Source organism: Oratosquilla oratoria, chromosome 6 (assembly GCF_046742065.1).
Source record: "Oratosquilla oratoria isolate Oo_2021 chromosome 6, ASM4674206v1, whole genome shotgun sequence".
Lineage (NCBI taxonomy): Eukaryota > Metazoa > Arthropoda > Malacostraca > Stomatopoda > Squillidae > Oratosquilla > Oratosquilla oratoria.
The window spans coordinates 66,581,854-66,595,085 of record NC_134782.1 but is presented as its reverse complement, the minus strand read 5'-3'; the positions used below and the strand labels follow the sequence as shown (position 1 = coordinate 66,595,085).

Sequence of the window (13,232 nt, the reverse complement as noted above, 5' to 3'; positions counted from 1 at the left end):
TTTACATGTTTACATCGCTGCTTGCTGACCCTGCATTGTTTACATCGTCAAGGAATTCTTCGCGGGAAAAAGACGAAAGAACGTCGTCTGCAGTCTAAATGTCAACGTAGTACAAAGAGGGAGATGGGTTGTCTACACAGTAAAGGCGATGCTAGCTCCTGCAACCCAAATAAAGAAACGGAAGTCCCAAAGACCTACTCCTGGTTCGTATAGATGGTTAAATGTACATTAGTAGTCTTGTTACACTGACCACTCCCTTGACTTTAATTTGACCCATCTTTGAAAACGAGCGTGTTTTTCGTCTTATTTTTCTGTAAAGGTGTTACCTGGATACTCTTCGAAACTCTCTAAAATTAGTGCAAACTCTTTCTTGTAACAATTGCAACTTAGTCTACACGTGATGTTTCATAGAGGGGTTTGTTTTGGCAAAACAACCAATGTAAAATCTGAAAGAAGGTATGAATAATCCAAAACAAGTCTTATTAAGTTCCATGTGTTTAACCTGATATGAGAATATGTGCTCTTCAGTATAGGAAAATTATAAATATTAGTTAGTCTCCAGGTGTTTAATTGAGTGCAGGATGTTTTATGTTTAAACATATTACTTAGATGTGTAATGTATTTAATAATTATAGAATAAATTACACATCTTCCAAGATTATGAATATATATTTTGGTAATGTAGTTTTACTAGTTTGTTCAACACTGGCCACCAGTAATCATTACCTGCCTTAGCTCTCCAAGCCTAAAGAGCAAAGGTAATATTTTCAGCCCCAGTCAAGTAGAAGTACCTTCTGCCATAAGCTTTTCCATAATATGATAATATATTTCTGTTAACATCAAATTCAATCTATTCAAAAACTAGCATTTTTGCTATTCTCTTAGTCTGACCCACATTTTTTCCGAAAGATTCATTTATGAAATTTGTCACATTTTATTCCCCTCCTGCAAGATGTTGCATATATTAGATATTCTTAACCATAGCATGAAACCTAAGATAGACAGTACAAGTTAAGTTTAGTTGGATAAGATAGACCATATTATAAGGTAACTTAAATCAAATCTAGGAAGAATTGCATTATTCATAGAGGATTATCAAGTCTCAAAGTTAAAATTGTAGGTATTTACCTAATTGTAGCATACAAGAAAGGAGCAACACTCATTGGGTCGTGTCTCATACTCTCCTATTTTGTCATACCTAGCCACAAATTCATGTGCAGTTCCAACTTAGTCTATATCCTTGATTTCCAATTATCATATTTAGATTTGAATTCATCTTGTTTAAGCATAGGCTATATCACCTTCTAAGCTATTCTAAATATTTATGTATCTATATGAAAAACTTTTTCCTCACATTCTGCAGATTGGCATTAGATATGCTGTATGTCAGATAGAGTACACCCACATCTTTTAATCCAACACTTGCCAACTGCCACTTGTGTGGACATTTGGGCCTAGGACATAAACTCCGTTTGGGAATTGGTGGTATTTTATGTTGTGGACTAATTCCCAAAGTTGGTTTATGTCCCAGGCCCAAATGTCTGCACAAGTGGCAGTTGGTGAGTGATGGATTAAGAGAACTTCTAGGTGTACTCCTGTTTTACTTTTGTCCCCATACTTCTAAATCCTCATGAATCAACTTACGCAGTAAATATCTTATTAAGATTTTAGTGCCATAATACTATACAGTACTACATAACTTGATTTTACCATAAGTGTGTGTATTCACTTTGTTGTATTTCACAAAATAGATAGTAGGTTTATATTCTATTCTATTCACCTACAAGCTCCTTTCCATTACTTTGATATTCATTTTCTTAAAACCAGTGATCTAACCTTCAACAGTGGAAGTTCAAAATAGACTGCTGTTTCAATGTGAAGTATGAAAGAAAGAAAAACAAAAAGGAGATTTTTTACTTGTGCTGGTGGTATAATAAGAAATGTGCTGGTCTCACATTTGCTTAGTTGTGGATTCAAATCCCACACTCCTCCCCAATTCTCTTCAGTGAGTATTAACTGCTCTAAAAGTCCAAGGAAATAGGGCAGATGTGAAGGCTTCGGCCATTATGCACCTCCTGGTGTAGGCTCCTCACTATCACCTTCTACTGAATACCACACCATTTCTTCATGAAAAGGACTGTTGACAGGTGGTGGTCTTGCAAGATGGAGAGTAAAACTACTCATTTTCAAAACCCATCAATTCCCTCACCTCCATTAGGAGGTGAAGCCCTGATGGGGATGACACTCGGTCTCTGGACCGGGACCAAGATCTCTCTTGATCAACTTCAAGTGTATTTCTTACACCTTTTCACACATGGGAAACTGACAACGAGTGACTGCTTCCATCCTACTACCACTTTCAACAAGTGACATAGAAATAGTCCCACACCAATATAACACAGACAACTTTCCAATGTTTCTTCCTACAGAGATGTGTGAGAGGGCCTGAGGACCATTGTCAGCTGCTTTGGGGCTCCAGTTTTTACATTTAGTGAAACTCAAGGCAACAATTATTATTCAGTGTGAAAGGTTGATTATTTAGTCTGACCATTTCGTGTTTTTTTAAAGTCATGGTAGAGATAAGCAGTGTCACTGAATTTCTTTTAATACCAAGTAAAACAGTGTTTTATTTTGTTTTTCTTTTTTTAAGGGAAAACCGGGAGAAGGTTAACCCAGCTGACTTCACAATAGAAAATGTAACCAGTGGAGAATATGGACGACTACCAGGAACTATTAAAGGCCAACAGTTTATCATCCAAAACTGTCAATCATCTTTCATCTATTTATTTGATCATATCAATACCATAACTGTTGATGATTGCTCTGGGTGCACAATGTTTATTGGCCCAACTACAGGAAGGTATATAATTGAAGTCCTCCCTATATTGTCACCCTAATATAAAAGTATAACCTTTTGTATAATTATTTATCTCTGCATTGGTTGTCTTTGTACCATTAGAAATTACCTATAGATATTATAAATGAGATTATTATTACCTGTAGAAATACCTGTAGGAAACCAAATTATGAGCCAGTTCTTTATATACTTTCAAAGCTTATTTCTGCGAGACTGTCAGGATTGCATCGTAGTTGCTGCTTGTGGACAATTTCGCATTAGAGATTGCCACAAAATGGATATTTTCTTACATTGTCAGACCCAGCCAATCATTGAAGCTTCCACCAAAATGCGTTTTGGTTGTTTCCAAGCTTATTATCCTCAACTTAAAGGTATTCAAAACTACTTTATGCTTCCTCAAGTTTCCTTAATAACTTTGCTTGATGTGTTGATTTTAGGATCTTTATTATACAAACAGTAAAAAACAAATAGTATACAGGATTTATCTAGGGTAAAGTAGATGAATAATGAAGATGATTTATTTTGACAGAGCAATTTGATAAAGCCAGTCTCAGTATCTTCAATAATAACTGGGCCAACATCCACGACTTCACACCTGTGGAAGGAGAGAAGAACTGGTCTGTTATGAGTCAGGCAACTGTAGATCAGTCAGTCAAACTCCCCACTTCAGAACTCCTAAAAAGGTGTGTGGGAAGAACTTTATATGCACCTATGTTCTGCACATCAGTTTGCAGTCTCCGTTTCCTTATGTAGGAGTCCAGAAGCCACAAAGCATCCAGCCACCACCATCAAGCTGGTTCTAAGATGAAACTTAGGGGGAGAGGGAAACATTCATTCTCAAGACAGGGATCCAAGATTTCTCTCTATCAACTTAAACCATGTTTCCTACACCTTGTCACATATGGAGAGCTGAATACCTGCTATTGCTACCCACTTTTTACTAATTTCACCTGGTAACATGTATACAGACCCACACTGATACCTTATAAACAGTAGTCCAGTTTCTTTCCAGAATGATTTATAGGGGGCTTTCAAGACTGTTGTCAGCCATTGCAGGGCTAAGTTTCTAGTCAGTGAAATTCTAAACAACAGTTATTGTCTGCAACAGCCTACCCCTAGTACCTCATAACATTTCCATACAAAAACACATAACACACATAGATCACAAGACAAACACTCCTTCATAGACTATAAATTTTAATATTTCTCTATACTAGGGATATTGGCTACATACTTATAAACAGTCATTGCAATAGGGAATATAATGGTACCCCTATGGACCAGAGTGATGAAGCATTCTTTTATATTTTAAAACAAAGCTCCACTTATTGAGAATTTCAAACTTCTATTTAACTTTGACTTCTCTTGTTTCTGTTGTTCTTAAATTTCCTCTGTATCACTCCTTGGGCACTTTTTTTTCATTTTCTCATGGTGGAGAGATAATAATGCTATTACCATGCTACCTACATACATACATACATATACCAAGGCTTTTTCCCCCTCACAAGGGAGGTAGCCAAAAAGGGAAAGGCATAAAATCATATACACCATGCTACCTGCATGCCATAAAAGGTAAGGAAACTCATCCTTCCTTTTCTGTATAGCTCCCTACACAATGTTCTGCCCATCAACCATGCTTTCACATGACCCTCCTTTACAAGGTTGGAAAAGGTGATTGGTATATGCATACACATATACAAATTCTATACATTTTTCATCAGACTTATAGAAATCAGTGCAGAGAGAAATCACTCCTAAGACAAACAAGAGTAGTTTTGGCATACCTATGTTCAGATAATCACTCCACACTGAGACAGTACGAATACAGAATTGAGCTGGCAATGGACACAAAGTGCCCTAGATGTAGCCACCACAAAGAAGACACATGGCACATTATATTGCACTGTACAACACTCATCCATTTCAGAATTTTCCACAAAATATCTTCACCTAATAACTTGTGGGTAGAATTGGTGATTATGGCCAATTTTCTTAGGGCTGCATGTCTTATGCAAGAGAGAACTGGATCAGTGGAGGATTAACTGATTGATGATAAATACATTTTGGTTTCAGATGGGCAGAACATTGTGTAGGGAGCAAGTCATAGTTCTTTAATTTATTTTGTCTTTATCACAGCAGTTTTCTTGTTTTAGACATGAAATCTAAGCAAAAAAGACTGATTCAGTTTTTTTCACATTAATAATGATCATTTCTTTCTCAACAGTGTACAAGTGAGCTTTGACCCTTCACAAAGTGTTGTTCCTTACACCCGAGGCTCTCCAAATGTTGGTAGAGATGAAGCATCATTGGTCATTCTCTTCTTTAATGATCAGCAGCATGCAAGGGCAAAGGAATTCATTTCAGTATTAAAAGATGAATTGGTATGTTTTAATTTCTTAAGTTTAGCATATTGTAATTATATTTTTATGATTTTTGTCAATAGGCTTATACCTTTATTCTTTATTTAAATATATAAAATGTTAGGTGTCCTTATCTTGGTGCAGTATGAAGAATTGAGATGTCATAAGTATCACAATCCATGAGTTTGGCATGAAAGTGCATTTACCTAATATTATTTACCCAATTTTAGTGCACAGGAAGGAGTTTGTCCATGGAGTCCTGGCTCTTTAATCTCCAAGCACCATACCTTGTTTTAGATATATTTATGGCTCCAGCTTGTGCTGTGTCATCTCCTAGGCTACTTCAGTTTATGCATCTGTACAGAAAACTATATCTTCACATCCTTCATGCAGTCTTTATTAACTTGTATTCATGACCTCATGGTACTCTCTTATCCTAAAATATCTACTCTGTCAATTTTGTCCACCCTTTTCAATGATCTGAACACTACAATCAATTCCCTTCTTTTTCTCTGATTCTTTAATGATGGTTGGGATGGTATTCCTAGTCTCTCCATGTATGGTTAATCAACAAGGCTGGGAATCATTTTGGCTTCTGCTCAACATGTTTATCCAATTTTTAATTTCCCAGCTTGTATGAGTGAAGGTGAGCTATGCCTGTTAGAGGGGGTTCACACGGTCTAACGGTTCGTCGAACGCGGTTCAACAGACATGTGTTTAAAGTGATGTGTGAACGGAGTATTTGGTTGTCGAACACGTTGGTTAAACCCCAAATATCCCGTTCACATGTTCACATACATACATACATATACCAAGGCTTTTTCCCCCTTTCAAGGGAGGTAGCCAAAAAGGGAAAGGCATAAAAACACTCCCACCCATTTCATCCCTAAATACACTCCACACCCCTCCCACCCTCCCTCTCATCTGAGCACCTCCTGGATGACGGGTCATCCCTGCACCTTGCCCACCACCCTGGGTCAGAAGCAGTGTCGCAAGACACAGCACATCCACAGCAAGGCCGCTTCATTTAATCGGCGACCCCCCCTCTCCGTCCCCCCTTGCATATAAGGAGAGGACGGGGAGAAATCCCTTCGGGCTGCGTTAAAATTTACACATCACTTTAAACATGTGTCTGTCGAACCGCATTCGACAAACCGTTAGACCGTGTAAAAAAAACCTCTTAAGTAGATGAGAAAATACCCATGGCTATAGGATTTCCCCTAATGTTTCTGATTGAGGTAGGGGCTATCCACAGAACACATATTTCATGACCCATAATTATCAGTGCTTCTACCATAAGGACAATATCACATTGAAGAGATGAAGTCACATAATTGTTAAAGGAAAATTTTAAGGAGGGTAGCAGAAAAGGGTAGTAAAAGTTAAAAGTGATCAGCATTTTTCTTTGAGTGAAAGTCAATCTGTAATCCTAAAAGAATACTGCATGACTCTGGTCTGTAAAGATGTCACCTCACTTATTCAAATTCATAAAATTGATGCAGTCAATACCTCCTAGGGGTCCTTGTGATGAACTACCTCAAACAAATGTTGGTGATATACTGAAGAAGCTAAATCTTTTAAGATTTTTTTTCTTCAAATTTTCTTGAATTTATATCTATTTCCTTTAATTTCATCCACTCATAATTGGATTTGGCTGTCTTTGTTTGCAAACTACTGCCCTTCCTTGAGGTTTATATGTATAGAAGTCATGTCTTCCTTTCCCTTCTTGCTTTGTGTCATTAACCCTACAATCCATAAAACTATTTTCCATTTACTGTATTGCACTTGACAAATATGCTTGTTACTGTTTCAGCCTCAAAGTGTGATTCAGTTGAGTCGTGAAGTAAAAATGGAGCCAAGTGATGCAGAAAGGGTATTTCAGGTACAGAAATATAAAATGGTTGTGAATCAAGGACCTGTTATAGCCCTACTATGTCTTGGTTTTGATGTGCAGCAAGTTTGTAGCAAAGTAAGAGGCTTTTGGTTTTATCTTTTTATTCTATATTTTAAACTAATTACAATACAACACTTTGAATATTTGAAAAACATTTAGTTTTGCACACAGCTTCCATATAATTTAACAATCCAGGGAAATACCATAATTCATTTTTTTTTTTCTTCTTCTTCTTCTTCTTCAGATTGCTTCTCGGATGAATGAAAACTGTGAAGGAAAGCTCAAGGAGGTAGTTTATGTAACATCAGACTCAGACACAAATGAAAAGCAGATTGATGCTTTCTTTTCATATGCATCTATGACACTATCATTATAGTCAGGAACAAAGTAGTTCCATTTTTTCTCAATTTTGGATGTCAGCTTGAGTTATGCTAAGGAAATTTATTATGCACTGTTATTTATTTATCTATTATTATTATTTCTTTTAGAGATGTGATAGGAGACATTACCCTGTCTGTTTGGTTATACATTAGTAGTATATTTTCACAGCCTTAAATTTCTACATTTATCAGAACTTTACATTTGAAATATACTAGTTAATCTTATTATATTTTGCCAATTATCAATAATTTCTTAAGTCAAGTGCAACTTTCATAAAGTATATTTAGGGCTCTGATGCTCATTATATCTCTTTCACATTGTTTTTAGCTGCTAGTAATGTGTCATTTGTAACTTTCTTTTTTATGTTGACTTTTAGACATTCCTTCATTGTTAAGGGTATAATACTTTTAGAGCATCAACCCTCAGTCTGAATAACATACTAGTGATCAAATGAAAAGCACTTGTTCCTGGTTATTGATACACTTTCTTCTTAGATGGTTTTGGTCATTGTTGACTATTGTTCTATTCTAGTCTAGGTTTGATCTCAGCATATTGTATGAATTTGTGTGATACGAATCTCATTTCATCCGTCCATTATGTATGCATAGCTGTTGTGGGCTTATATTCTGGTGTAACCCTTAGCCAGGGACCTGGTTTTGTTATTTTCTTCTTCTTTTTAATACCTTTTGTCTTAGGGAGTGGTTGTCAGTCATTGAAATTATAGTGCAGGACAGTATATATTTTAGGGCAACTTTTGGATTGCAGTTTAATTCATCATATATCTTACAATATTGGTGACAATCATATATTTTACAAAAAAGTATAAACAGATAAATATATAAATAAATAACTAATTGAATAATATATAAATAAATAAACAAAGATAACATGGAATGCATACAGGAACTGATTTGACATGATAAAGGAACTGTGCTCATCAATTTTTACAGATAACTAAGATGAAACTTGCAGTACCTTATCATGTTAAATATTATTTCTATGGTCTAGAAGTTACCATACCTTTCTACTTATTTTTGTAATTGTGTATACTTTGAGCACATACCAATTCCTCTGGTAAGCCATGTCATCTATCTCTTCCCCTCTTTGAGGAACCAAATTTTTTTCTAGGAACATGATTGAATGCTGAGATGGGTGGGGTAGTTGAATAAGTTTTTATTTATTTCTAATGTGGGTGGGTGTCTTGACTCAGCCCTTACCTTGTAAGAGAGAGAGGCCCTTTGGTACATACTTATATGCTTGGATGATGGATGTTAAAAGTATAGACTATTTACTGCACTCTAACACCAAAGCCCTACCCATTTCACAGTTCTGTATAAAAATGTTAACAACTTGTTTTACTTGTTGCAAATCTTTATTTGGATAAGGATACTGATGAGAAACACTGAAGGAATTTGAATTCCTTTGAATATATTATCTCCACCAATTAGGTAATGGTGACTATCAAAACTACCAAAAGGGTGGGGGTTTCAGTGCCAGACTATCAGGAACAAAGTATAGGTACTATTATGGTAATTGTCTGCAACCAGTCACTTGATTGCTGTCATGTTCTTTTCACATCATCCTGTCACAGTCTTGAGGCCATTCCATATACCGTATTTTTCGGACCATAAGGCGCTTCGTACCATAAGGCGCACCCGTAATTTGCTATTCCCTGTCCTTACATAAGGCGCACCTGGTCTCGTCATCGGATAATCATGCATATGTGAGTGCATTCAGAACAACATTTTCGTTGTTGAATGAGAAAAATTGGTTGGGATTTAGCAAAATTACAAAAATAAATGATATATATTTTTATTTTGGTCAGTGAAATCAGACCACCTCCATGGACGGTCTGCCCTGCCAATACTCCTAAAAAACAACAAACAAGTTACGGGAATTGTGGGGAATAAAACCAACATTAGCAGTTTTATTCCCGGAATTCTCTATTCACTTAAAAACACAAGATTACAAATGAAGGTAAATTTTTAGTTTCAACCATGGGCGCAATATAGCAATAAAAAATTAATTATTAATTTTGTAAATTATAATGTATCAACGTAATATACAATTTTGTGAGCGGAAATAAAAAACAAAAAATGTGCTGAAACAGATCTCGTAAGTAACGAAGTCGTGTCGGACGAATGGTACGCCATGTTTGTTATGATAAATGCCGATGTTGAAGATATGAAAGGGTGATAAATTCATCTAACCTAACCTAACCTGTGTTTAATAAATCATTACCTGCAAATTAAATGTCATCCGGCTCGTCCTCGTTGTTGTCGTCGTGAGAGACATTGGCGTCCCGATCCTATGCTACCGACTTTGTTCATTAGCATATTTGCTTGTAGCAAGGTATTTTTTATTTTCATTTCCGGCCACAAAATTGCATATTACGTTAATACATTTTAATTTACAAAATTAATAATTAATTTTATATTGCTATATTGGGCCCATGATCGAAACTAAAAAAATACCCAAATGACTACAGTCTGAGTGGAGCGAGACTATACCAATGCAAAATGGCTGTCTGTGTTGTGGACGCTATCATATCATAGCCATGATAGCGTGAATGAATTCTGTGGCATGGACCCGAAAACTGTCGATGTTTTCACAATTTTCTTGTCAAGATACATGCATCTTGGTTATAACTTGGTTGTAACTTTTGCTAGGCCTATCATGCACTGTCGCCATCGGCAGGCTAGCTACGAAACATGTCAAATAGTATGTCACTATCCGAGGCATTTTTTTGCACTGAAGGCACACATAAGGCGCACCGCACGATTTTGGCCGATTTTAAGGATTTTTCCCACGCCTTATGGTCCGAAAAATACGGTATCTCTCTAGGGAGAAATGATTGTGTGAGTGTTGATCTTTTTCCACATCACTGGTGAGTAAGAGGAAGAGAGGAGTTTCCAGTTGTCGGGTATTATTGTGAAAAAGTGGAAGGAAAATAGTGCAAGGAGATATGAAGAAAGTTCTTGGGTCTGGTCCAGGAATGAAATGTCAGGAACTGCACCTGTAGGTGGAGGTGAGGATGGTGACTGGCTTTGTGGAATGCCGATGGGAAAGTGAAGTTCTCTGTTGTCTCTCCATCAGGACCATTACATGCTGGTAACCATTATCAGTTCCTTCCATTCATGCACGTAATCATAGGGAATAGCACAATGAAACCAATCATTGTTTTCATTCAGTATAGATAACCTCTTCTGTTTGTGCAGGTTGAGGAAATGAGATTGCCATGAGTATTGAATACCCACATATGTCTCTCACCTCAGAGAGCACAAAATAGGCCAGTAAACTTGCCTTTTCACTCATGTTAGCACAGCTCTGTATTTGTAACCACTACATATGAGAACATAAAGAAATAGTGCATAAGGCTGGAGCAGACCAACTGATGCTATGCAGAGGCAGTAGCTGGGTGGCAATGAATCTTCACACCAAACAGGTTGTGGTGGGAATTACTTGGCATGAATCACCATCTATGGGGCTGCAGATAAATCTTTACACAGTAGTGTAACTTCAGGGGGGAAAGCTGCAGATATTTAAATCTGCAAAATACAAACAAAAATAACTGGTGTTACTGTAGTAGATTTTAACGTTGAGGTATAATTTTCAATTACTTGCTATTTTCCCTGAATGATTAGTGTACTCTTAGTCTCACATGTATGTATGTATATATGTATGTATATATATATATATATATATATATATATATATATATATATATATATATATATACATATATATATATATATGACTTAACATTAAGATCAGTCATGCCAGACATAGGCTGTCACTTTCACACTGACATAATGTACCCATAGAAAGTGAGTTACCAACTCAGGATTCAGTGTTTAAATCTTCATTATTGAGAGACCAATGATGGGTACCTGCCAGAGATGATCCTGCAAAATGAACATCACAGAGACTCATTTTCTCTACTGGCTGTTTTCAAAAACCTGTCAACAACCTTCCCTCCATCTCTAGGTGCAGCCCTGAGGGAGTGTCATTCAAGTTTCCATACCAGGCCTAAGATATCAATATCTTTCCAGCACCTCTATCTGTTCTTCCTTCTTTTTCCATTGGGAGCTGACAACTAGCAACAGTTCTCTTCCTCATGCTAGCTAAAGGCATGAAAACAGGCCCACACTGATACAATATATATATATATATATATATATATATATATATATATATATATATATATATATATATATATATATATATATATATATATATGTATATGTATATATATACACTTTTTTCTTTCTTTCTTTTTTTAAGAGAAAGAGAGAGTTTGATAGGAGGTCCTAAGTGTTGTTCCTGGCTGCTGTGGGGCTACAAGCTTCATGTCAATGAAACTCAAGGCAACAATCATTATTAAATACTTTACTTTGATTTGGCTAGCCCTCCTTATAAAGAGGATGAAATGCTCTTTGGTATGTATATATGTATATACATTGTGTATGTATGTACTTGAAATTGTATTTTTTTGTTAACTGGTGTAGTTTTCCATAATGAATTAATATTTTGTTTTACAAAATTCATACTGGATTGGACTACTTCATGGTTTGTGTTCATCTTTATTTCAGTGTTACTATATATATAGTAAATGCTAACAATTATATCTAGCTGAAGGATAGACCCTGGTATAACTATAATCTTAATTGAGACCCCATTGAGGGTGTGGTACTCCCTTCAGCAGATTGAGATAATATGGCATGTATATCTACAATGTACAATATACTAAACAGATGACTCATGCTATAAGGAAATTCATCAGAAACATTTAATTTCTTTTCTTTATTAAGAATGAGATGAATCCTGTTCTACCCATTCCAAAAGTTACCATTTGCTTTATGATTTTTGAGTTTGTGTTAACTATGACATGTAAAGAAGTTCCTATATAGTGCTTGCACTTCCTCTCTGGGTATAAGAGGCATGATGATGGTTTGCTGCTATGAAATTACTGAAATGTGTCTTAGGATATAAAGATGTTGGTTTGAAATGGTTAGTACTGTAAGTAATCACAAACTCTTTTAATTTATTGGACATCATCAAATTTTATTTAAACTTTGATAATAAGTTTATGACTATCTCTCAGATGCAAGTCCCATCAGGCTGTGTGGAACCCTATTGTACAATGATTTATTTGTAGATTATTTCATGTAGACAGGGTCTTGTACTTGTCACTTATCTCCCACATTCCAAAAATGGGTTTCAACTTTTATTAAGACCAAATCGTTTAGCACAGATATCATTTGCTTATCTGCAATAATACCTCACTCTCAGGACCGGCCCTGACTATGACTGAATTCATCTTTCAATTAGGGCCCTAAAGATTAAAGAAGGCAGGAAGGGGGAGGGGATTAGACCTCTAACCCTAGTGTCATATTTATACTTTATTTTTCAAGAAAATAAAACCAAAACCCTAAATGTATACGAAAGAAAACAGAAGGGTGGTCTTGTCAGTAATTTGTAATGTCTTTACATATTTATCATAAAAGGACAAAGGGAACTCCAAATTATTTTTCATTTGGGCTGTACAAGAGTTAGGGCAGGCTCTGTCACTTTATACCTGAGCATTGTCAACATTGCACAGTAGATGCAGCATTTGTACCATTATGTAATAAGTTACGATATCCTACCTTCAGGAGAATATAGATAGGTAGAGTTATAAAACACTGGCAAAATGAATCCATGTGTATGATGAGACTCATTATTGATAGTTTTATAAATT

At 35.9% G+C, this 13,232-nt stretch overlaps 1 protein-coding gene across 1 annotated transcript; it reads left to right on the top strand.

Annotated features, from left to right (window-relative positions):
- Positions 1-56: 56 nt before the first annotated feature.
- On the top strand, positions 57-11,671 carry LOC143026546 (protein XRP2-like). Its single transcript, XM_076187120.1, has 7 exons — positions 57-203; positions 2,651-2,860; positions 3,056-3,228; positions 3,387-3,540; positions 5,082-5,238; positions 7,031-7,186; positions 7,356-11,671. The coding sequence occupies exons 1-7, from the start codon at positions 124-126 to the stop codon at positions 7,485-7,487; spliced, it is 1,062 nt and encodes a 353-aa protein (XP_076043235.1). The 5' UTR covers positions 57-123; the 3' UTR covers positions 7,488-11,671.
- The last annotated feature ends 1,561 nt before the right edge of the window (positions 11,672-13,232 follow it).

Bases quoted from the DNA above. Each gene is read 5' to 3' on its own strand.
- LOC143026546 (XM_076187120.1), top strand. From the start codon at position 124: ATGGGTTGTCTACACAGTAAAGGCGATGCTAGCTCCTGCAACCCAAAT. The intron at 3,229-3,386 runs GTATTCAAAACT...TTATTTTGACAG, and splicing joins TTATTATCCTCAACTTAAAG to AGCAATTTGATAAAGCCAGT. The intron at 5,239-7,030 runs GTATGTTTTAAT...TTACTGTTTCAG, and splicing joins CAGTATTAAAAGATGAATTG to CCTCAAAGTGTGATTCAGTT.